Below are 24,628 nucleotides of genomic sequence, written 5' to 3' on the forward strand. Positions count from 1 at the left end.
TGTGGGATCTTCCCGGACTGGGGCATGAACCCATGTCCCCTGCATCAGCAGGCGGACTCTCAACCACTGCGCCACCAGGGAAGCCCCCTTCTAGAGTATTTTTAATTTCATTTATTGTGTTGTTCATCATTGCTTGTTTTATCTTTAGTTCTTCTAGGTCCTTGTTAAATATTTCTTGCATTTTTTCTATTCTATTTCCAGGATTTTGGATCATTATTCTGAATTCTTTCTCAGGTAGACTTCCTATTTCCTCTTCATTTATTAGGTCTGGTGGGTTTTTATCTTGCTCCTTCATGTGCTGTGTGTTTCTCTGTCTTCTCATTTTGCTTATCTTACTGTGTTTGGGGTCTCCTTTTTGCAGGCTGAAGGTTTGTAGTTCCCGTTGTTTTTGGTGTCTGTCCCCAGTGGCTAATGTTGGTCCAGTGGGTTGTGTAGGCTTCCTGGTGGAGGGGACTATTGCCTGTGTTCGGGTGGATGAGGCTGGATCTTGTCTTTCTGGTGGGCAGGTCCACGTCTGGTGGTGTGTTTTGGGGTGTCTGGGGACTTATGATTTTAGGCAGCCTCTCTGCTAATGGGTGGGTTGTGTTCCTCTCTTGCTAGTTGTTTGGCATAGAGTGTCCAGCACTGTAGCTTGCTGGTCGTTGAGTGAAGGTGGGTCTTGGTGTTGAGATGGAGATCTCTGGGATATTTTCGCCATTTGATATTACGTGGAGTTGGGAGGTCTCTTGTGGACCAGTGTCCTGAAGTTGGCTCTCCCACCTCAGAGGCACAGCCCTGACTCCTGGCTGCAGCACCAAGAGCCTTTCATCCACTCGGTGTCCACTGTGACACCATAGAGGAGCTCACGCTCTGGTGAAAACAATGAAGTGACGTTCGTGAAAGATCCTCTATTCCTTTATAACACTAGTTGGAGTTTCTGGTTGCAGCACCTCTTCGCTTCCTCTTGGTTTATTCCCTCATTTTGATAGAGCACCCCCTCCAGTAGCTTCCTCACCGGACCCCAGCAGGGCTGCCGGAGCTGAAATTAGAAACGAGCCCGATGCGTGCTCTTGTGCACTCTTCGCAGCGGGGCCAGGGCTGCGTCCTGGGTGAGTCACCTCCCTTCTGATCTTTATTATTTCCTCCTCCTGCTGATTTTAGGCTTTGTTTGTCCTTCTTCTTATTCTTTTATTAGGTTGTTTATTTGAGATGAAGGCCTGTATTGCTATGAACTTCTCTCTGAGAACTGCTTTTGCTGCATCCTGTAGATATTGTATGGTTGTGTTTTCATTGTAATTTATCTCAAGGTATTTTTTAATTTCCTCTTTGATTTCCTTGTTGACCCACTGGTTTTTTAGTAGCATATTGTTTAGTCTCCATGTAACCATTTTTCCCTCCTCATTTCTTTTCCTGTGGTTAATTCCTACTTGCATGCCATTGTGGTCAGAAAAGATGCTTCAGATAATTTCTATACTCTTAAATTTGATGAGGCTTGTATTTTGCCCTAGTATGTGGTCAATTCTAGAGAATGTTCCATGTGCACTTGAAAAGAATTGTGTATTCTGGGTTTTTTTGGTGGTAATGTCCTGAATATATAAATGAAGTCTAACTGTTCTGTTCTATCAGTTAGGATCTTTATTGCTTTACTGATTTTCTGTCTAGAAGATCTGTCCATTGATGTGAGTGGGGTGTTAAAGTCTCCTCCTATTATTGTATTCCTGTCCATTTCTCCCTTTATGTTTGTTAGTATTTATGTATTTGGGTGCTCCTACAATAGGTACATACATATATGTTGATTAGTGTCAAATCCTCTTCTTGTAGTGATCCTTTTATCATTATATAGTGTCCTTTATCTTTCTTTATGACCTTTGTTTTAAAGTCTAGTTTGTCTGAGTATTACAACCCCTGCTTTCTTGTCATTTCCATTTGCATGAAATATCTTTTTCCATTCCCACACTTTCAATGTATGTGTCCTTTGCCCTAAAGTGGGTCTCTTGTAGGCAGCATATTGTGGGCTCTTGTTTTTTTTTAATCCCATCTGCTACTCTGTGTCTTTGGATTGGAGCATTTAATCATTGACATTTAAGGTAATTATTGATATGTATTTACTGCCATTTTAAATCTTGTTTTCTCATTGGTTTTATACTTCTTTGTCCCTTTTTCTTTTTTCTTTAGTGGTTTAATGATTTTCTTTTGTATTATACTTATGTTGTCTTCCTTTTGGTTTCTCTGAATCTACTGTATACTTTTGATTTGTGGTTAACCCTGTTTTTCAAGTATGTTACCCCCTTCCTCTATCTCTTTGCCTTAGATTGAGCCTATATTATGACTGCCAAACACATTCTAGGAAAAAAGTCTACATTTGCCTACTCTCCTCCCCCACGTTTTATGATTTTGGTGTCCTCTTTTATATCTTCATGTTCATCCTTTTGCTGTTCATTGTGATCATCATCACTGTCACAGAATTTTTGTTTTTTAATCTGTGTACTGGCTTATTTTAGTGATTTACTTTCCACTTGTGACTTTCTCTTTTCTATAGATTCTTCTTTTTTTATTTGGAGAAGACCTTTCAATATTTCCTTTAGGCTATAGGTTTAGTATTGCTGTATTCTTTTAGTTTTTGTTTGTCTGAGAAATTCTTTCTCTCTCTTTCTATTCTAAATGATAATGTTGCTGGGTAGAGTATCCTAGGTTGCGTATTTTTCCCTTTCAGGACTTTGAAATCTTGCTACTCGCTTTTGGCCTGCAACGTTTCTGTAGAGAAATCAGCTGACAGCATTATGGGGGCTTCCTTTACTATTAACTCTTTTTCTCTTGATGACTTTAGAATCTTCTCTTTAACTTTTGCCATTTTTATTATGTCTTGGCATAGGTCTGTTTGGGTTTATCTTGTTTATCCTGTACCTGGATATCTGTTTCCTTCCTTAGGTTTGGGAAGTTTTCAGCCACAATTTTTTCAAATACATTTTGGTCCCCTTTTCTGTTTCTTCCCCTTCTGGAATTCCTATTATAAGTAGATTGGCCCACTTTATCCCATATTGTTTTCATTATTTTTCATTTGGTTTTCTGTCTGCTGTCCTGATTGGGTGATTTCTATTATTCTACCTTCCAGGTCACTTATTCGTTTTTCTGCCTTATTTATTCTGCTGTTCATTGCCTTTATCTAGCTTTCATCTCTGCAAATGAGTTTTCTTATTTTTCTTGGTTCCTCTTTATAGTTTCTAGCTCATTTTTACAGTACTCTGCATTTCTGTCCACAGCCTTTCTTAATTCCTTCAGTCTAATAGACACCCATTTCAACAAGGAGATAATGAAGATACTGAAGAGGTCTGTTTTGTTGTTTGTTCTTTCTGGGGATTGTCTTGGTCATTTAATTGGGAGAGGTTCCTCTGCTTCTGCATTTTACTTACATTTCTTTTATTTACTTGTATTTCTTATATTTAGTTATTATATCTCTTACTCTGTGGTCTTGGAGGGCTCTTTATATTTAGGGGCGTTGCTGTGTAGCTTGTGTGGGTTTAATATATTTGGTGTGAGGGTTGTTTTTAGTATGGATGCATGTCGCCTCTTTCCTCAGCATGTGCTGGTCATTATCCCCTTGATAGGGGGTGTGCTGATGCCTGATCCTGGGATTCTTGGTGGTGGTGGCAGCTCAGGCTCACCCCTGGAGCACATGATGGGAGCGGAGGTAGCTCACGACCACTCCTGCAGTCCAGGAGGGAGGTGGTAGTGGCTTGTGACTGCTCCTGGAGCCCATGAAGGCAGTGTCCTGACCTCTGAGCACACACACAGGGAAAAAGGCTACAATGGAAGGTCTTGCCCCTCCCCTTGTGCATCCCCCAAACAATGGTGCCTGGCCTCTAAGGTGGCCCAGGCTTCCTCCATGTACACCCTCAGGTGCAGTCGCAGTAGATTTCAGCCCCCCCCCCACCCCCGAGGCTGTTTCTGCACAGCCAACCCCAGTCCTCTCCCTAGGTCTGCTCTCCAAAGGCCAAGTTCCAGCACCCACCTGCACCGGTGGACATGTGTCTCAGGCTGGGGAGTGCAGGGTGATGGTACTGGCCACCTGTGCAGTCTTCCCACTGCTCTGGCTGCCATAAAACCAGCTGCTGTGTTCTCCTGAGGTTCTGAAGCGCCCCTTCTGTCCTGGCTGATCTCCCCCACTGGTGAGGGGGCCTTCCAGGGTGCAGGAACCTTTCCTCTTTCACAGCTCCCTCCCAGGGGCATAGGTCCTGTCCTGATTCCTTTCTTTCTTTTTCTCTTTTTTCTTTTGTCCTACCTGGTTATGTGAAGATTTTCTTGCCCTTTCAGCAGTCTGAGGTCTTCTGCCAGCATTCAGTAGATACTCTGTGAGAATTGTTCCACATGTAGATGTATTTGTGGGGGAAGATGAGCTCACATCCTACTACTTCGCCATCTTGATCATTTACCCATTTTTCCTTCTCAGGATTGCTTTGGCTATTTGGGGTCTTTTGTGTTTCCATATAAATTTTGTAATTTTTTTTTTTTTAGTTCTGTGAAAAATGCCATTGGTAACTTGATAGGGATTGCATCGACTCTGTAGATTGCCTTGTACTATCCTGTGCATTTCTCATCTAAAATCTTTGTTATTCTTCCTGGCACATCAGAAAATGCCCTGAACAAAGGAAGAGGTACTGACCCCAAAACTAGCCTGGAATAACAAATAAAGAAAGCTACAAGAAGCATGGGGGTTTCTCCAGGATGCCACTGGTCTCAGCCTGTGCAGCAGCAGAGTTGGGCACTTGGGCAGAACTGCTCAGCAGGAGGGTACAACTTCACACATAAAGTTTTGGGCCGAGTGTTTAATAAGATCAGTTAGGTTCCTTCTGACAGCTGACAGCTCACAACTTAGATGGCATGTCTGCAGGAGTTGAATAGGAACCATTTAAATCTATGTTGACTTTTTAATGGGGAAAAAAATCAGTTTTGGTGCACGGAATAAACATATGAAGCAGTTAATCATCTCTGTCATGAAAAATCTCTCTCCACAAGGGCCCTAGAGTTCCCTGAAACAGTTATTCTATTACAGTTTTATGCCCTCTTACTTTTTTCCCCTCTTCTTTTAACTGAGAGGATGTGTCAGCAAGTTAAATTAATAAATGAAATCCAATAATATCCTTGCTTTTTGTGTTATTCTTTATATGAAAATACTTTATAAACCATATAGCACTGTATAAATGCTAATTATTATAAATTTATTTCACATGAAGCTAGATGGCTCAGAAACGGGCATATTCTTATTGCTTATTTTAAAGAATCAGTCATTTTCATACCAGTTTAAAAGTCAAAATGTTTCACCATATTTCAGTTTCAGGATTCTTCTGTACAGTAAGAATCTAAACTGAGTTGGAAACAAATGAAGATGGTAATTCACATCCTCTCTACCTCAATACCAAATTACACAACTACCACCTGCAGGTTCCAAAACGTCTCACGACCAGACACCGACCAACTACAGAATGTCCTGTCTGGTGAGCCGGTCATGAGCTGTGACCTCCTCCTAAAAGGGGTCAAGAGCAGTAATGCTTGAACACCAAGGGTCTGGCCTAAAAACTCTTATGTCCAATAAAAACTCAGTTTTACACTCCTTTGTAGGAAGAGTAGGGCTTTCAGCGATACTTCTGGGATAGGGAAAGGCCCAACACTTTGACTTGTTTTTCTCTGGTGAAAAATGCACAGAAGTCTAAGCATGTATCAGAGTGAATGTTGGTAAAGGACAGCTGTTCTAAGCAAGAGACTGACCACCCAACCTCATAGCTGGCCCACTGGGCAGCCTTTTGTAGGAATGAACAGAATAGCTTTATTTATTTTTATAAACAGAGGTAAGTCTTTTCAGCTTCGTTCTTATTATCAAATTTACCTTTTAAAATATAACCTAAGAGAAAATTAACCTGATTCGATGTTGCTACTTTTATCTAACTAAAGCCTTTTTTCCTCCTCAATGAGTGAATTTGCTGTGCTATACGCTGATGAAGGTTGCAGTTGCGATTTTCTGTGAAACAACAGAAAAGCTGCAGTACCTGGGCAGCCCAAGCCACATGACCCATGACGGGGACCAGCTGGCATCATACTCATTCTCGCTGACAGTGCTGGGCTGCTCATCTGGGCTGTGGGTGTCCTCCTCCACAACCCACACCTCCAGTGCTTTCAGGGCCACCGTGGGCGACGTGGCGCTGGCCTTCAGCATAGCCACAGCCTCGCTGTGACGTAAGCTGGTCAAATCGATGCCATTGATACTCAACAAGATGTCACCTGTTCAAATAAGGGGGCAAGAAAAATGAGCCACCACGTGATTACGTCCCTGTAAATCCTGTTATCTGTAAACTAATTAACAAAGGTTAGTTCCAAAAACTCAGATGACATAAGGGAAAAGACCATTTTTCTCTTTATAATTCTTAGAATACTGAAGAAAAATCCAATTCATGGACAGAACTCCAAAACAATTCAAAAATTTTTAAATAATGTAATAATATATAGGAAAAGGTTTGGCTCGAGGCTCTGGAATTCAGTTAGGGTCCACATCATCAGCCCTGGTATAGCTGTGGACGGGCCCTGGGCACCTTCATTTCTCTTCTTACCCTTCCTTCCAATTAGAAAGTGATTTGATCTTTTGCTCTTAGAAGGGAAGTTTTAATATATTCTACTTTATATTGATATGGTTTTATACGTCTAGACAGCCCTACATAGTTCACTCAGCGCAATCATCTCAGTACGTAGAGAAGATACCCTTGGGCCTACACAAAGAAGTGAAACTTGTGATTTGAACATGTCCTGCTTGAAGAAGAAAAATAGTCTTTGTTGCTCTGCCAAGTAATAAAATAAAAAAGAACAATGGGGCTCATATAAAAGGTTAGGAAGGAAAGGATTAGTTTTATAGGAAGCACAAACGTTTGTACTAAGAAAGCCAGCAGAAAATCCTGCTCCCCTAATTCATCATTTTTCAGATTATTAAAGCAAAACATTCTTTGTAGAAAACTTCAAAACCATAAAATAACAAGAAGGAAATAAAATTACCTCAAATTCCACGATAGAACAAATAACTTTTAAAAAGCCTTTTAAAGATGTAATTCATATACCATTCAATTAAAGTCTGTAATTTTATGGTTTTATAGTCAGAGTTGTATTGTACAACCATGTCATTTTTAGAAAATTTTTATCACCACCCCCAAAACCCTGTACCCATTAGTAATCAGTTCCCTTCCCTGAGTCCCTAAGCAACTACTAATCTACTTTCCATCTCTACAGATTTGCCTTTTCTGGATATTTCATATAAATGGAATCATGTGGTCTTTTGTGACTGGCTTCTTTTACTTAGCATGTTTCCAAGATTCATTTATATTGTACAGTGTCAATACTTCATTCCTTTTTATGGCCAAATAATATTCCATTGTATGGATAAATCACAGTCTCTTCATCCATTCACCAGTAAATGGACATTTGGGATGTTTTTACTTTTTGGCTATTATGGAAAATACTGCTATAAACCTTCACGTACAAGTTTTTGTGTGAACATGTTTTCATTTCTCTACGAATGGAATTGCTGGGTCATATGACAACTTTAACTTTTTGAAGAACTGCTAAACTGTTTTACAAAACAGTTCTACCGTTTTACATTCTCTCTGGTAAATACATGAGAGTTTCAATTTCTTTACATCCTTGCCAAATGTTATTGTCTTTTTTTTTTCTATATTCATCCTAGCAATGAATTTGCATTTCCCAATAACTAATGTCACTGAGTATCTTTTCAAGTGATTATTGGCCATTTGTGTATTTTCTTGGGAGAAATGTCTTCAGATCAGTTGCCCATTTTTAAATTGGGTTATTTGTCTTTTATTATTGAGTTATAAGGGTTCTGTAATCCCAAACTCCTGATTTATCCCTCCCCACCACGTTTCCCCTTCAGTAACTATGTTTGTTTTCAAAGTCTGTGAGTCTGTTTCTGTTTTGTAAATAAGTTGGTTTTTTTTTTTAGATTCCATATGTAAGTTGATATCATATATTTGCCTTTCTCTATCTGACTTACTTCACTTAGTATGATAATCTCTAGGTCCATCCATGTTGCTGCAACTGGCATTATTTTGTCTTTTTAAATGGCTGAGTAATACTTCATTGTAATATGTACCACATCTTCTTTATCTATTCATCTGTTGATGGACACTTAGGTTGCTTCCATGTCTTGGCTATTGTAAATAGTGCTGATGTGAATGTCGGGGTGCACATATCTTTTCGAATCATGATGTTCTCCAAATACATGCCCAGGAATGGGATTGCAGGCTCATATGGTAGCTCCATTTTTAGTTTTTAAAGGAATCTCCATACTGTTCTCCATAGTGGTGTACCAATTTACATTACCACCAACATTGTAGGGAGGGTTCCGTTTTCTCCACACCCTCTCCAGCATTTATTATTTGTAGACTTTTTGATGATAGGCATTCTGACTGGTGTGAGGTGATACCTCATTATAGTTTTGATTACATTTCTCTAGTAATTAGTGATGAGCATCTTTTCACATGCCTTTTGGCCATCTGTAGATTAATAGACCATAAGTGCGTTTATTTCTGGGCTATCCTGTTCCATTGATCTATATTTCTGTTTTTGTGCCAGTACCACACTGTTTTGATTACTGTAGCATTGTAGTTATAGTTTGAGGTCAGGGAGCCTGTTCCCTCTGGCTCCATTTTTCTTTCTCAAGATTGCTTTAGCTATTCGGGGCATTTTGTGTTTTCATACAAATTTTAAAATGTACTGTTCTGTGAAAAATGCCATTGGTAATCTGATAGGAATTGCACTGAATCTGTTGACTGCCTTGGGTAGTACAGTCATTTTGACAGTATTGATTCTTCTGATCCAAGAACATGGTATATCTCTCCATCTGTCTCATCCTTGATTTCTTTCATCAGTGTCTTATAGTTTTCAGAGTACAGGTCTTTTGCCTCCTTAGGTAGGTTTATTCTTGGGTATTTTTATTCTTCTTGATGCAGTGGTAATTGGGATTGTTTCCTTAATTCCTCTTTTTGATCTTTCATTGTTAGTGTATAGAAATGCAACAGATTTCTGTGTATTAATTTTGTATGCTGCTACTTTATCGAATTCATTGGTGAGCTGTAGTAGTTTTCTGGTAGCACGTTTAGGATTTTCTGTATATAGTGTCATGTCATCTGCAAACAATGACAGTTTCACTTCTTTTCCAATTTGGATTCCTTTTATTTCCTTTTCTCCTCTTGATTGCTGTGGCTAGGACTTTCAAAACTATGTTGAATAAAAGTGGCGAGAGTGGACATGCTTGTCTTGTTCGTGATCTTAGAGGAACTGCTTTCAGCTTTTCACCATTGAGTATGATGTTAGCTGTGGGTTTGTCATATATGGCCTTTATGATGTTGAGGTAGGTTCCCTCCGTGCCCACTTTCTGGAGGGTTTTTATCATAAATGGATGTTGAATTCTGTCAAAAGCATTTTCTGCATCTATTGAGATGATCATATGATTTTTATCCTTCAATTTGTTAATGTGGTGTATCACACTGATTTGTGGATACTGAAAAATCCTTCCACCCCTGGGATAAATCCCACTTGATCATGGTGTATGATCCTTTTAATGTACTGTTGGATTCAGTCTGTTAGTATTTTGTTGAGGATGTTTGAGTCTATGTTCATCAGTGATATTGGCCTGTAATTTTCCTTTTTTGTGGTATCTTTGTCTGATTTTGGTATCAGGGTGATGGTGGCTCCATAGAATGAGTTTGGAAATGCTCCTCCTTCTGCAATTTTTTGTAATAGTTTTGGAAGGATAGGTGTTAACTCTTCTCTAAATGTTTGATAGAATGCTCCTATGAAGCCATCTGGTCCTGGAGTTTTGTTTATTGGGAGTTTTTTAATGACAGATACAATTTCAGTACTTGTAATTGGTCTGTTCATATTTTTTATATCTTCCTGGTTCAGTCTTGGGAGATTGCACCTTTCCTAAGAATTTGTCCATTTCTTCTAGGTTGTCCCTTATTGCCATAGAGTTGCTTGTAGTAGTCTCTACAGTCCTTTATATTTCTGTTGTGTTGGTTGTAGCTTCTCCTTTTTTCATTTCTAATTTTATTGATTGAGACCCTCTCCCTTTTTTTCTTGAGTCTGGCTAAAGGTTTATCAATTTTGTTCATCTTTTCAAAGAACCAGCTTTTAGTTTCATTGTTTCTACTGTTTTTATGTCTTCATTGCTTGTGTTTTTGGTGTCGTATCTACGATAACCGCTGATAAATCTGTTGCATAATCCAAGGCCCTGAGGGTTTACACTTGGTTTTTCCTCTAAAAGTTTTAGCTCTTACGTTTAGGTCTTGGATGAGTTAATTTTTGTGTATGGTGTGAGGCAGGGCTCCCACTTCATGTTTGGAGAACTAGCTTTCAGGACTCCCTTTTCCATCTGAAGCAAGTGTATGGAGAATGCTGTTGTTACCACCACCACCCCTACCCATACAAATGATATAGTATCCATCAATGGGGGTTGTGAAACGGTGAATGAATTAATCCCTAAAAACCACTCCTTTTTATGAAGTTTGTCTCTGCTCCACCTCTTCTGTGATCCTCCTCCCACCCAGACACCGTTTTAATAGGCAACAAGTGTATTTCAGTGAGATGATCCTTCAAAGTATCTGGTCTACCATAATGCTGGAAGCATGAATCTCTTAGAGGGTCTTTTCCAACATAAAATAATCCAACAGTCAGAGTAACTGTTAGAAAGATTATTAAGCTTCAGCAATTTCCCTTTACATTAGGCATTTTTCTAACCTTATAGAGAGGCTTTATGCTTCCATTACGTACAGAATATTTTAAAGGATTTTAAAAAGCCATGTTTAATAGAAAACTTTGTAGACATTCTTTATTTTTAAAAATGTGAGTTGACTTTGGGAGATGTGGTGAAACTGTACAAGATCCTCGCTTACCTCTCTTGATTCTGCCGTCACGTGCAAGGCAGCCATGAGGTGGCACACTGGTCACAAAGATGGGCAGTTCCCCACTTTTGCTTCCTCGGCCCCCAGCTACTGTCATTCCAAGGGACTCGTGTGGTTCCTTCTTTACAGTAATGTGTTTTTCTTGGCATGTCACACACTGCGCAAGATCCTGAACATGAGAGGAAAAATTTATTGGATGATAAATAATATATATAGTTGAAGTAATGACAGCTAAAGTAAACATATAACGTGGCGATTATAAAGTCACTGTAGACCTGAAATCAATACACAGTTCTCCGGAGGCACGTGAGCCCTGTGGATCACAGTGGCAAGCTTTGGACTACTAGTAGCATTTTCACAGGACTATATATGGAACTGGAAAACTCAGGACTGTTGACACGGGGGCAATCAAAGTAAAATAAGCATATGATTTGTATAATGACCTTCAGCTCCCAGATATGATCAGTTCTAAAAAAGTAAGTAATGCATTTGAACTTTAAGATTCTGAAGAGAAGCCAGTTAATTTTACTTCCATTTTTCTCCTATATTCTGTGAGAGAAAAGTTGACATAGTATAAAAGTGTGGATTTTACTAACTGCCAGAAAAAAGCTACAGAGCTATCTTCTGATTCTGACTAAGAAGGGTTATCAGAGCACTCAATCATGAAGCAGGTGCAAATCTACCTTCAAAATTGGTGAAAAGCTAAAAGGATATGAAATAATTGAATTTTTGAAGTTAATAACAGGGAAATAAATCCCCAACAAACTATATTCTCAGGGAAAAGCTATTTTTACTGACATTTGTTACTGTTACCTATTACTGAGATACTCCTGGAAGAAAAGGAGAATCTAAAATACCACTTTTCTTTTGAATTAGAATTCAACGAAATCAAGGTGTACATATGCAATACGAATATTAAAATAACATTTATCGAAGGCTTAACTATGTGCAAAAAGGTCACAGCTTTACATGCATCATTTCATTAATCTTTACAGTGGTCCTGAAAAGTAAGTACTATTATTGGCCCCATTTTATGGATGACGAAACAACTTAGAGAGGTCATGTAACTTGCCCCAAATCATACAACTGTAAGTTCCTGCATAGGGATTTGAGCAGATGCAAATATATAAACATATGCTTTGCATATGTGCACATATGTATACATATTGTTTATATGTACCCGCACCACATGATTACTGTCCTGTTAAGGGTAACAGGAAGCGTAACAGGAAGCTAATGTCTCAAAAGGTTTCCAACATTTATCAACTCTGAGAAAATGTAGATAGTAACATTATTAACAATATCAACAATAGAAATATGACTTACATTTACGGAATTATAACATTCCTTTAGTGACATTATTTGAAAGTGTTGACAAATCTGTGAATCAGGCCCTGGAACTGCAGGCCCATCTCCCTTTCTCTGGTCCTGGAATCCATGTACTCTTGAAATTTTATTAAGGGAACTACCTGCAATAACAGCCTAGTGTTCCTAGAAAATGTTATGACCTAGTAGAAAACTTGGAAATGTCTTAAGGCAGTCTCCTGTTTAAAGGTATGAAATCTGTCTTAGTATCCTTCAAAATTGGGCAAAACCCACTTTATTATGAAGACAACTCATGTAAATTCAGTCTTGAGTATATTTATAAGCAATTTTGGCTTGCAGGTATTTAATCAATTAAAGGTGGTTGTTTTATTCCTCTAGATGGCTCAGATATATATACATTTTTTTTCCTCAGGAACCAAACCAAACTTCAAAGATTATACTCAGAATATTTCAAGGAAAGTTCTAAATCATACAAATGTTTATCTAAGCAGCTACTTAAGAGGCCTAAGTAGCAGGCTAATGTATACTGTAATTTTTAATGATGATTATAATCATCTGAACACATTTTCTGGTGAATCTGTGTTTATTTTCCCTAGGAGACGCTTATTTTTCTAAATCAGGATTTTATATAACAAATGCAGTATATTAGTAGCAAATAGCTAACACTTAAAAGTACATTTCACATGGCTGTTCTAACCAATAAGAGTTGCAGAGTACACAGAATAAATTCAGCATTACTACTTAAAACATTGTCGCAGAAAATTAAAGACAATAAGAGCAGCAGAGTTGAGAGAAAAATATGTGCCCCAAACAAATAAGCAGAGTTCTCTATATGAATGTTGGAATGACTAAGTACAGTTTTAAAAATTGTCTTAAAAATCATGTCAGACACTTATATCTCAAATTATTGTAAAATTCAATGACATAAAAGGTTCAATAATCAATTTTTGCCTTATATTGTAATTTTAGGAATATATATGTAATGCATAAAGTAAGGACAAGCCCTATGAAACTATTCAAAACTCCAAAACAATAACTCCTTTTTCATAGTCATCATCATGAAGGCAATATTATAGGTTTCCTTCATACATTTCAGTTCAGAAATGAGAACAAGTCTGTGGTTACAATTTCTTAAACGTATTAACTAAACCAAAGACCAGTGACAAGTCTGTACTTGAGCTCAGAAAACCAGATAAACCTGATGGGCCAAAAGTACTTGTGCCTTTAAGGGATGCTTTCTTAGGGTACCTGTGACATTCCAAAGGTAAGTGTTCTCTCAAATACTGTACTTACATTAAGAAGTCATTTTAGCACACAGAGAACTTCCTGTGGTTTTAAGCAGGCCAACAGATGTTTTTGTTCAGTAATTTATAATTTTACTTAAAGAGAATGACTTTGGAAGCTCATATTTAACTTATATTTTCACACAGTTGAGTAAACATCATTTTAGAAATCCCAGCCTGGGATGTCCGTGGTGGTCCAGTGGTTAAGACTCTGTGCTTCCACTGCAGGGGGCACGGGTTTGATCCCACATGCTCAGCCGAAAACAAGGAAAAAAAAACCCCAAGAAACCCCAGCCTACCAGAAAGTGAGTTCAAATAAAGGAAACAATATCAAGAATGAACTACCAAAAAAACAAAGAAGAATGAACTACCACCCTTTTTAAATTTCTGCAGCTAAAGTGAGACAGTATGAAGATTCTCAGCACAGGTAAATGACCTTGGTGTATATTATAAAACCGGCAGAATACTGAAGAAGCAGGGAAAAACCTCAACATACAGGAATTTAAAAATATTTAGGGTAGTCTTCCTATACTATTCATATAACCAAAAAAAATGCTATACATGTAGCTGTCGAAGTTTATGAGTTGTGTGTTTAATATGCACATACTGAATTCTGTTGTAGGCAAGCTATCCAGCTGCTAAGTACAGCCTGTCAATCATTGTCTTCACTATGCTTTTTCAATTACATAACCGTCACATTTAAACCCCACTTTAAGCAGAACTAAACAAACTGAAGATTTTTCTGGACCGTCAAACATTTCTCATCAATCACCTGGCAGAGGGTCCTTCCCCACCAAGAAACTCTACTGGTTGAGGGACTGAGACAATGCAGTCACTCTCCAAGGCAGCAAAACATATTGCACATCGCAAACACCTACGTGCACCTTCTCCAACAGAGTTAACAGCCCTCATAACTCTTACCAGCTTGTAACGGTCATCCTTTGAGGGTGGATGAATTAAGAAGCACAGACAAGGCACCTCACCTTATGTGAGCTGGGTCTGTTGTAAGGCAGCGGCTGTGCGTGGTGCTGGCTGCTCTGAGTTCCTGCTTCTCGGACAGCGTTTCCAGGCTGGGGTTTCCCTGGTCTAGCAATTGTTAAATTCACCGTCTCTCCACTAGCCTGGAGAAAACACACAGACACGACTGCCAGTCATTAACGATGCTTCTCATTTCACAAAGCCCAGGCGCTCCTCACCGAGCCAGTGCCTTGCCTGGGGGAGACTGCAGGCACCCGGTGGTCGGAGAAGGGAGCGCTTCTCGTGAGCTCGTGTTTTAAGACGTCTGCAGCTGAGACGCGTGTGCGCACGGCTCTTGGACAGACTCTCCCCAAGCCCGCCTGCACAACGACCCAGGCACAGCAAACGGCCCGCGTTCTTCTCTCCCCGTGATTCCCTGAAGGGTAACTTTCTTCTCATACTTCTCTGCCCCTTCAAGGTTGGCCTTGGCGTTGTGAGGGAGAGAGCAAAGGGAAGAATATAAGAGGAAGAACCGATTCGAAACCTGATTAAAATCCACTGTGACTTTACAAATAAATTCCATGGTGGCTATTTTGGAAGTAATAATCAGTGAAACTATGCACAGCTTTGTTTCTGTTTGCTATAAGTTTGAGTCAAAAATAGGACATCAGCTTAAATAATCATGGAAAGAATGATTCTAGAGATCCTATATAAGATTGTGTTTATATAAACATATAGTGTGTGTATTGCACACACACCTGTGTTAATCTTAGAGGTTTGTGACTATCATTTTAAATTTAGAGGCTCATTATCTATATTCACATACATTTTAAATGTACATCTACTTTTTTTTTTTTTTTTTGCGGTACACGGGCCTCTCACCGCTGTGGCCTCTCCCGCTGCGGAGCACAGGCTCCGGATGCGCAGGCTCAGCGGCCATGGCTCACGGGGCCCAGCCGCTCCGCAGCATGCGGGACCCTCCCATAGCGGGGCACGAACCCGTGTCCTCTGCATTGGCAAGCGGACTCTCAACCACTGTGCCACCAGAGAAGCCCTGTACATCTACTTTTAAGTTATTTTATCTTTGCTTTTAAAGTACAGGCCTGATTTATTTGAAGGTGACTCTTGGTCATGACCACAATTCCCAGTTGCATTATTACTCCTGTGGGAAATTATGATGGCCTGCTTTCAAGGAATTGTGATAGAAAGTGGGGACCTCCCCCATGATTACAGTTAGTAATGTTAAGAAATCACTATTTTCAGTTCCTTCCCCAAGTATTATTGAGATAAATTGACATACATCACTGTATTATTATTAGTTTTTAAGCTGGAAAATATGTTAATTTTTATGTCCATCTAAAAAACGTTTGCTTATTCAAGCATTTTATTCAACTAAATTTCAAACAAGTTCCTCAAAATAACTGAAAGAAAAACTCTTAATACGTGGCCAGATTCCCAAAGCACAGAATCTGGGTACTTGATCTAAGGGGTAAATACAAAAGTAGACTCCTGATGTTGAAAATTCTGACACTTCACATCATTTGATTGCACGGTGTGAAGTGGTGAGACGCTCCATCTGTGACTTTACTTCAATGTACATGTACAGAATTAGTTTCATTACTGCTTACTACCTCATAACCACCAAAAACTCTAATTAGTATTTCAACTTTTACTGGAAAACCCCTGCTTATGCAAAACCTATTATTAATAGAAACAAATCCCTGATCTTCCTAGATTTTTTGAAAGACAAAATTCTGTGCATGTGATGGAAGTGGGCATTTAGGACTTAAATGATGGACCAACATTTGGGTTTAGGCTGACTTTAAACAGAATGCACATCTAATATGTCAGGGTTTCAAACACAGCAAAAAAAAGTTCTGTTAAATTCAAGATTTTTTAAAATGCAAGATGTTCAAATAACAATACCCTTAAGTCATAGTTGAGTAGTACACTCTGGTGCTGGGACTATAAATTGGTATGATCTGATCTTTCTGGAGGGAAGTTTAGCAAAATGTCTTAAAATGAAAACAAAACATGAAAGTCTGTCAATAGGGGAACATTGAGTGAATCAGCTAGTAAAGATGGGGTTCTACACTTTAATGGTAAGAAGTTCACAACATACTGCTGACAAAGAAAAAGCTGCAAACTCAATTTACAAGATAAGCACGTGTGTAAGTATTGTGTAAATTTGTATTATCTGTGGACATACACACTCAAAAGTTTGTAAGGATGTCCTCCAAACACTTAACATTGATATAGCTTGGGGTGTTTAGACTCAATTTGATTGTAACTTCCTTATGTTCAGTATTTTATCTTCAGTGTGCTCCTTTTTAGACATGCAATACGTGTTATTTTTATAATCCTCAATAAGACTATTCATTTTTTTTCAAAAAGAAGTTGAGCAACTTGAGTTTTCTATAGTCTTGGAAAAATCACAGCACAAAATATGCAACTATTTGCATTATAAAAATCCAAATATGAAAAATTTTAAATGTGTTTTCTACCTGTGTAACTATATTTTCTACATTTTGGTTAGAAATTTAGTAAGGACCATCTATTTAGGAATTAGTGTACTTTAACACTGCCTGAAATATATACAGGCAATATATTTCTCTCTTCCTTTCCATCTTACTGATCGGACTTCTCACTTCACAAAGTCCACTCAACTTGCCTATTTCTGTTAACAAATCCCCCAAATGGATTAACTTTCTTCTTCTCCCCCCGCCCCCGCAAGATGAACTTGTTCCCAGCGGTGCAGCAGCCGGCGTGATCCGCAGGTAAAGCTCCTGGTGCCCCAGATGCTGCCTCTGATTTGAGGGAATTTCAAGGCATTCAATTGTTTTAAGCCTCAAGTCTATGAAATAAGACCAGTACCTGAACCGCCTCTCAATGCAATATGGCTGTGAGCGTGTGTGTGTGTTTCCTTAAGGCTATATTAAATCAAAAAGTGGGAGAAAAGGGAGCAGGTTAAAGGGGAGTGAGACGTGGGTTTTCTTAGTGTTAAAATCTCATTGTTATTTGATTCTATGTATATATACATACACCTATCTCGTGACTATCAACCGACCTTAATTCCAAAAGTTCGGTTATAGTAACTAATGCTCGGTTTCCACTGGTAGTGTGTGTGTGTTGTGCTCGCTTCAACACTCCCCTTTTGCTTCACCCTCCTACAAGGCTGCAGGAGATGGCCAGGTTAAATGCCACAGCACCCTGCAGAGCCTACAGGTCTTCTCAGATGGTTTTTAATGTATCTGATGCTCTTACTAAAAACATGTTTTTTCTCTAATCATGACTACCTCCAGAGATACTGTGCAGACAATGTCATGTTTGAAATGCTCTGAATTCCTTTAAAAAAAAAAGGCACTATAGAAATAAGTTGCTCTGAATAAAAAGTGATTTCCCCCTCACTTTTATGGATTGTGCAGTAAAGGTGAGAGGTGAATGACGAGACCAGGTGAGCTACACCCTCGGTGACCACAGCTCCTTGGGGGTCTCACCTTCTCCCTTGTGAAGTGTGGACACTGCCATCTGCCACGTGAAACCGTAGGGCCTTTCCTCCAGAAACAGCCCGCCTACAAGTTCATGGGTGTGCAGGCCAGAAGGGAGTCACCCGGGCTGAGGTTAGACTGGTGTGGACTGTGAAGACCTTAGGTAGCTGTGCTTGACTGTCCAACGAAGTCTCAAGCACCCCCTGGATCCCTGTGTCACCTGCTAGTGAGAACCAAGGCTGAGCGACGGCAGGAAGGCTGAGGGTCTGGAGTGGGTGCGAGGGGGGGCTCACCTGGATGATCTGGGCAGCCAGCTCGGGCGTCCCGTGCTTCAGGTCGTGGCCGTTGACGGCCAGCACCCGGTCATTGCCGCTCAGCCTGCCGTCCTGCGCCGCCAGCCCCCCTTCCAGCAGGTCGAGGACGAAGACGCCCGGCTCGTCGGTCCTTCGGACGAGTTTGATGCCGAGCTGTTCGGCAGAGTCCCGTTTGTGAAGAACGACCTGGAAAACCTCTTCCGGGGGCGAGCCGCCCACGGGGCGGCTGTGCGCGCGGCCGCCGCAGCGTCTCTCCCGGAGCACAGTGAGGTGCAGCGTGCTGCAGGGCTGCGACAGCACGGCGCGGGCGTGGTTGTGGGACACGCTGCTGATGTTGTGGTGGTTGACCTGGAAAAGAGGGTGACGGCCCAAGCGTGACAATCTTTTATCTTCCCAGCTGTAGCAATGTTCATATAAGGGTTCTGAAGGAAACTGACGTAGTGAAAATGATACACAATCATTACTTACAAAGACAAGCACTCCAAAGACATGTTAAAATGTACAGAGTTCCTAAAATTAACTTACAGTGACTAGCATTAAGTAGAGAATAGTCGTCAAGATCACAGGCTTTAATGATAGTCTTGAATGAGGGTCCTTGGTTCTGCCGTGTAACTGGATAACCTCGGGCAAATTACAGAACTTGTTTCCTCACCTGTAAAACGTGTTTACCATCCACTTCATAGGGTCAGGAAGTGCACAACTAGACAACATCAGATATGGCAAGTGCTCATGAAAGACTAGTTCTAGTGGAACAGAAACTGAAGTTCTACTGGATTACAAATTCACTTTTCCAAAATGAAATACACTTAAGCTAGAGAAAACAAACTGAGTTTTCTTTTAAGGAAAGTGGTGCACTCAAGTATACAGCCTTATATTAGATGAGTGACTTTTACTTTAAAGAAAAGCTGATAATCATAATTCCACTCTAATTCTTTGGCATACAAATGTAACATATATCTTATAAAATAGGCATAATTTAATACAGAACATTTACTTATTAAACTTTATAACCTTGAAATAAGTACAGTGACTGATCCTTGGACCTGTAACATCACTGAGAAAATCTACCCACCTTCAGTTATTTCCCTAGTTAGAGGAATCAGCACAGTTCTTAGTATTTATCACAGTGAGAGCTCCTCTGAAGCTGCCTGAGGTGAAAGTGAGGGGGAACCAGCGCTCTGAACATCGGTTATGGGACGGGCTCTGGACGAGGTGTGATCACCTAAACTCCTTAAATTTTTTTTACATGAAATCTACATGAAGCAAGACCTCCCCCCTTTTTATTAATCTAGGGTTGATAGTTTTGAACACTGTTAACTTGAATTTTGTTGATTTTGGCCTGTTGGCATCTTTAAAAATTCAGTCATCAAATTCAGATGTCATACGCAAAGTTGCTATTCTCCCAAGTCTGCAACATCTATGCATTTGGTAGCCATCCAAGCCCTCAATAAAAACACTGAATACAGGGTCAAGTAGAGAATTAAGGCAGTTTCTAAAAAAACTAGCCTGACATGAATCCATTAATGAAAAACCATCCTTACTGGCTGCTCAGCTAAGAGCTGCCCATCTCTAGGCTCACAGTTTTCCTTCTTATGTTCAGGTATATCACAAATGACTTTACGAAGTATCTGGCTGAAATCCGCCCATAGACGTGTGCAAGCATGCAGCCTCACGGTATCCTTGTGAAGTAGGCGTGGAATATCCCACAGAAGATTTTTTCCTTCATGAATGTGTGGTGGCTGGCAAACGGCAGAGAAAGCAGAGACCAGATACACTACTGTCTCCAGGCTTCGTAGACGTGGCACCAGCGGTAGTAAGCTCAACCACTTGGGCCAAATGTGTTTTGTACCAAACACGCGGTCAACACGTGGCTGCAATTATTTCCCTTCAAACCTGAACATGCCTCGATCACTGATGATGGATCAGACTGAAAATACCCCTTCTTCATAATGCTTTAAAAGTTACATTCTCTTTCATAGTGACACTGATGTAATGTATTTTTCCTTCAAACTGCTCAAAAGGCTGCATCACAAAAGGCCTTGAAGGTTATATGGGTCTCCTCTTCCTAGAGGCTATTTAGTAGAATAAGGGGTGTGTGTGTGTGTGTGTGTGTGTTTAATGCAGGAAAACCAAAGCCACACCCTGTCACTGCATACAGTTTGCTAAAATAGAAGCACAGGCGGCTTGGCAGCTCTTTGCTCTATAAATAAACCATCTCGACCACTCTTGGGGATTTTCAGATCTGCTCACTGTATTATTTATGTATCTTATACAGAGTTGGACCAGGTAGTAAACCAGGTAGTAAAAAAAATTCCAAGCAGCCTTCTTTCCCAGCATTTACTTTTGAATGACCATAAATACTCCACATTTGGGCAAGGGGTGTGGCTTTACTTACTGGCTCCAGCATACAATCAGAGGCCGAGAAAAAGTCAGGGCCCACAGTAGGAGAGATCCTTTTGAATCTATTAACCAGGTTATGTGTTCTTACTTTTCTTACCAATTTGAATCATTAAACTGGACTTATTAAGATGATCATTACTAGAGAGATTAATATGTGTGCCTCTGTAAACAATAATAGTGCCTTGGAATTTCTACAATGTAGATTTATAGCTATGAGTTAATTTCCAAAAATGTAGTCAATAATTTCAGATAACTATAATTGTATTTGAGTTGTAAGGATTCAGTTATGTTACTAAACACAATTCTCTAAAACAGAAGAGTAAAAGGCCTGCTGCTGAAATATATTAGCAAATGAAGTCTGAAAAACTATTTAACCTCAATGGTATTCAAAGAAATGCAGGTAAAAGCAAAGCATTTGTTTTCACCTTTAGAATTTAGAAAAAGAATGAGTAATCTATACACATGTTAATACCCAAGGCTGGTACAGCACCGGTAGCCAAAAAGAAAACACAAAAATGCATGCACACTGATTAATAGAGAGGCTGGAAGTGGGAGAAAACGGGAGAGAGAAGGAACGCTGCACGAGCTGCAGACGGGCAACCGAGCTCTCCTGGTCTGGGCCTCCCGGGTGTCAAAATGTCGGGGCGGCCAGCAGACTCGGACTGTGAGCTGGGAAGTCGGGAACACGGGGAAGGTTTTGCCAGCCCGGTGCAGCCAGAGTACTAATATCATACGATGACAGCGAATACAGCATACAGTAAGTAGCTATCTTCTACTAGTAAGCACAGTGAAGAGCTAGCTGCGGTACGATCAGGAAGCTGATTTTATATAAGCAGGACTGGTTACGCTTCCTGTACCCCCTATGTCTTCTCAGTATTTAGTAAGAAACAGAACACTGCTAGAAAGCTCAGTCTGTGTCAGCCTTGCTAAGGGCGATGAAGGAAGGGTTTGGGGCCCGAGTGTGTTAAAGTGGGAATAACACACCGTGAGGGGCAGCATACAAGTGGGAGTGGAAAAATCCCTAGAGGGTCCAAGTTTTGTTTTCATAAAGGAGATGGCTATTCCCGACAGGATGTTATATCCAAGTCCGCTCTTTTACTGATTCAGCAAGCATTTCCTGTGCTTATGACATGCCCAGCGCTATGAGAAATCTGTATCACAACTGGTACCGTTAGGGTGGCTGCAATCACCATAGAGAGCCAAGCCCGTTTAAATAGTTCACTGTGATTATACGCCAAGAGCTGAAGAGTAAAGCAGTGAATGTTGTCAGTAATTCAAGTAAGGAGAGGTCAGAACGGGCGAGAAGGGCTGAGCAAAGCTTTAAGGACGAAGGTGGACAAGCCAGCACGGTGGGACAGCCTGGAACTGGGAGTGGGGTGGCAGCCAGGTGGCCGTGTCTGGCTTTTCCACTGGATTATAAGTTCCACGAGGACTGGGGGAGCACCTTGCTCTTAGTTGTATTCTCAGTGGCTAGTACAGCGCCTAGAACGTCACAGCTGCTATGCGTGAAGCAAAAAGGAAGGGTTAAGATGAAGATGACGGGCTGTGCAAGAGACCACAGAGGACCGTGAATATTAATCAGTCTGGGTGTGACGCTCTAGTCACATTTTCCCAAGGAAAGCAGAGTTACAGATACATTAACCTGGCAGTGATTTTGTCGGATTGAAGAGCGGAGAGCTGGGCGGCAGGGACATCTGGTGGGGTGTGTGCAGAGTTAGACACAGCAGTGGGGGCCTGGACTGAAGAGGGAGCAGGGAGAGGGGGAGTGAGGGGTGGGTGTCAACACATCACGGTGAGGACCAAACAACGAAGGAGGGAGGAGTCCTGGAGCTTGGGTTCCTAGAAGATAGTTTTCCTTGTCATGAGTATTTCTTCTCTCTCCTTCTGGAGGTTACTATTTCTTTTAGCTTCAACTATCATCTACACTTGTATGACTCGAATAGCCAGGCCAGTAGACACAGAACTCCAGTCCCATACACAAGAATCCTCCCCTCCCTCTCCCCTCAGTCCCATGTGCCCTCTAAGAAAACAACACCTTGTCCCAAGCTAGTTCTTTTTGGGGAATAGCTATTTTTCCTTAAATATCATCTTCTGACAGAGCAGGTGAGGGTAGCACCAAGGGTTAATGAGTGGAGTGCACTAGGGAGCCGACGAGACGGGTATGGTTTCTGAATTCCAGCTTAAATCCCATGGTATAAATCGTAACTAACCAGCGCTGCACGGCCTGTCTTTTCCAGATGGTAGTAAATCAGTGTAGTAGAGGAAGGTAAACTAGCCAATGCAGGTGATGGGGGGATGAGAACACTGGACCTGGGATCAGAGGATGTCAGCAGGGGTGGGACGGCTCTGAACCAGCCAGCCCTGCAGACCAAGCGGGGACGAGCCCAGCCGGCCCCAAGAGCCCAAGCACGGCAAGCACAGCCACATGTGGGACTGGAAATAAAGTAGGGAGAAAAAATACATTCCACGCATATGGGGAAACAGGAGAAATTACAGATAAATTCTGACTTGTTTTGCATATAATAACAGTAGAACTAACCTATATACAACTCAAGTTCCACAGTACTACAGTGTTCTGTTTTAAACTTATGAATAAGAACAACAGAGCGCAAGTTAACAGTAATTAAAACGGATACCTGAAGAATCTGGTCTCCAGCAAGAAGTCTCCCGTCTCTGGCGATTATCCCATCCCGATAGACTTCCTGGATAACAATGTTAATCAGTGGCGTCTCATTGCCACCCACAATGCTAATTCCTAGCTGAATATAAGGATTAGACCGGTGAATTTCAATTGTGGTGATTTCGCCTTCTGGTAAACTAAGTGGCTGCTGTGTGGCTGCCAAGTTAGAAATGAGAGAGAGAAATAGATGGAAAGAGAAACATTTTATATTTGGTTATCATCTTCAGGTAAATAAGTCATCTTACATTAGTAGATGGTAAAGAACTATGCAATACCGCTGGATAAGGAAAGCAGAATGACAAAAAATACCTGTTAAGATTATCTAAACATTTCTTCTCCCAAAGGTGATCAGCGAATGATCACAAAGGGCTACTACGTTTCAGATCACAAGGGGCAGCACAGTGATCTGATGAGGCAATCGTAAGAGAACGTCATCTCGACCTAACTGACAAGGTTTGGTGGGTGGAACACGTGTAAACAATGCAAAGCAGCATAAAGACGACTGTGGTATGTAATATGTAATCACCCTGGGGTGAGAGGGGAGTCACAAAGGCTCTAAGAAGGGGTGGCTCTTGGAAAAGGGTTATGGCTGGGGCAGGGAAAATTTGAATTTGTAGTAAGATTTGGAATTTGTTCAAGAAAAGTATATTTAAAAATAAATACCTAGGGCCAACCATCAAGACGTGCCCAAGATCCATGACTACAGGCCTTCTGTTCACTCCTAGTGGCTGTACAGTCAGATTCGTGGCGGCCACCAGAGCACAGCAATAGTCACAGGCGTGGCCGTGGGGTCAGATACACACCCAGCCCTTCCCTGGCGGCACGAGCCGACCAATTCGTCTCAAGATTCAGGCCTCTCCTGTCACAAACCGGCTCCCAGCACCGTCAGCGGCATTTAGTCAGCTAACGGATGGGAAGGGTCTGGCACACGCGTGACACAGGGAGCGCTTAATTTGCGGTATTATTTTTGTTGCTCTTGATGTTGTTGTTTTCTTAGTCAAGAAGCAACAAGCGTTTGCACACAAACACCCAGTAAGAAGCAGGTTAACAACCAGTGAATCATGGACTAAACGGAAGAGGGAGGGAAGGGTCACCTTCCTCAGAGTAAGTTCCAGGCTCTGCTTCTAAACTGCAAACCGTCAGACTTGTGCACTTAAAAGGGTGAGTTATGTGCTATGTGGATTATATCTCAAAATTACTTTTTTAAAGAGGAAAGAAAACGCATGTTGGGAGAGCAGCAGGGAGT

General features: G+C 40.8%; 1 protein-coding gene and 1 long non-coding RNA gene across 3 annotated transcripts in view; one reads left to right on the plus strand and one right to left on the minus strand.

The window, feature by feature from the left end:
- LOC309792795 overlaps positions 1-16,957 on the plus strand; it is a 38,224-nt gene extending 21,267 nt beyond the window's left edge. Inside the window, exons 6-7 of one of the 2 annotated variants that reach the window (XR_014291792.1) lie at positions 13,772-13,970; positions 14,724-16,957. This is a non-coding gene — a long non-coding RNA (uncharacterized lncRNA). The remainder of the gene's footprint in view (positions 1-13,771; positions 13,971-14,723) is intronic. The other variant, XR_014291793.1, reaches the window with a different exon arrangement.
- LNX2 (ligand of numb-protein X 2) overlaps positions 1-24,628 on the minus strand; it is a 47,905-nt gene that overhangs the window by 11,249 nt on the left and 12,028 nt on the right. The window contains exons 3-7 of the mRNA XM_082602615.1: positions 23,339-23,538; positions 18,282-18,650; positions 14,527-14,664; positions 10,926-11,103; positions 6,021-6,252 (exon numbers count right to left, since the gene is read on the minus strand). Coding sequence (XP_082458741.1) covers positions 6,021-6,252; positions 10,926-11,103; positions 14,527-14,664; positions 18,282-18,650; positions 23,339-23,538 — 1,117 coding nt within the window. The remainder of the gene's footprint in view (positions 1-6,020; positions 6,253-10,925; positions 11,104-14,526; positions 14,665-18,281; positions 18,651-23,338; positions 23,539-24,628) is intronic.

This window comes from Mesoplodon mirus (genome assembly GCF_964341445.2).
Source record: "Mesoplodon mirus genome assembly, chromosome: 17".
In the NCBI taxonomy this organism is placed as follows: domain Eukaryota; kingdom Metazoa; phylum Chordata; class Mammalia; order Artiodactyla; family Ziphiidae; genus Mesoplodon; species Mesoplodon mirus.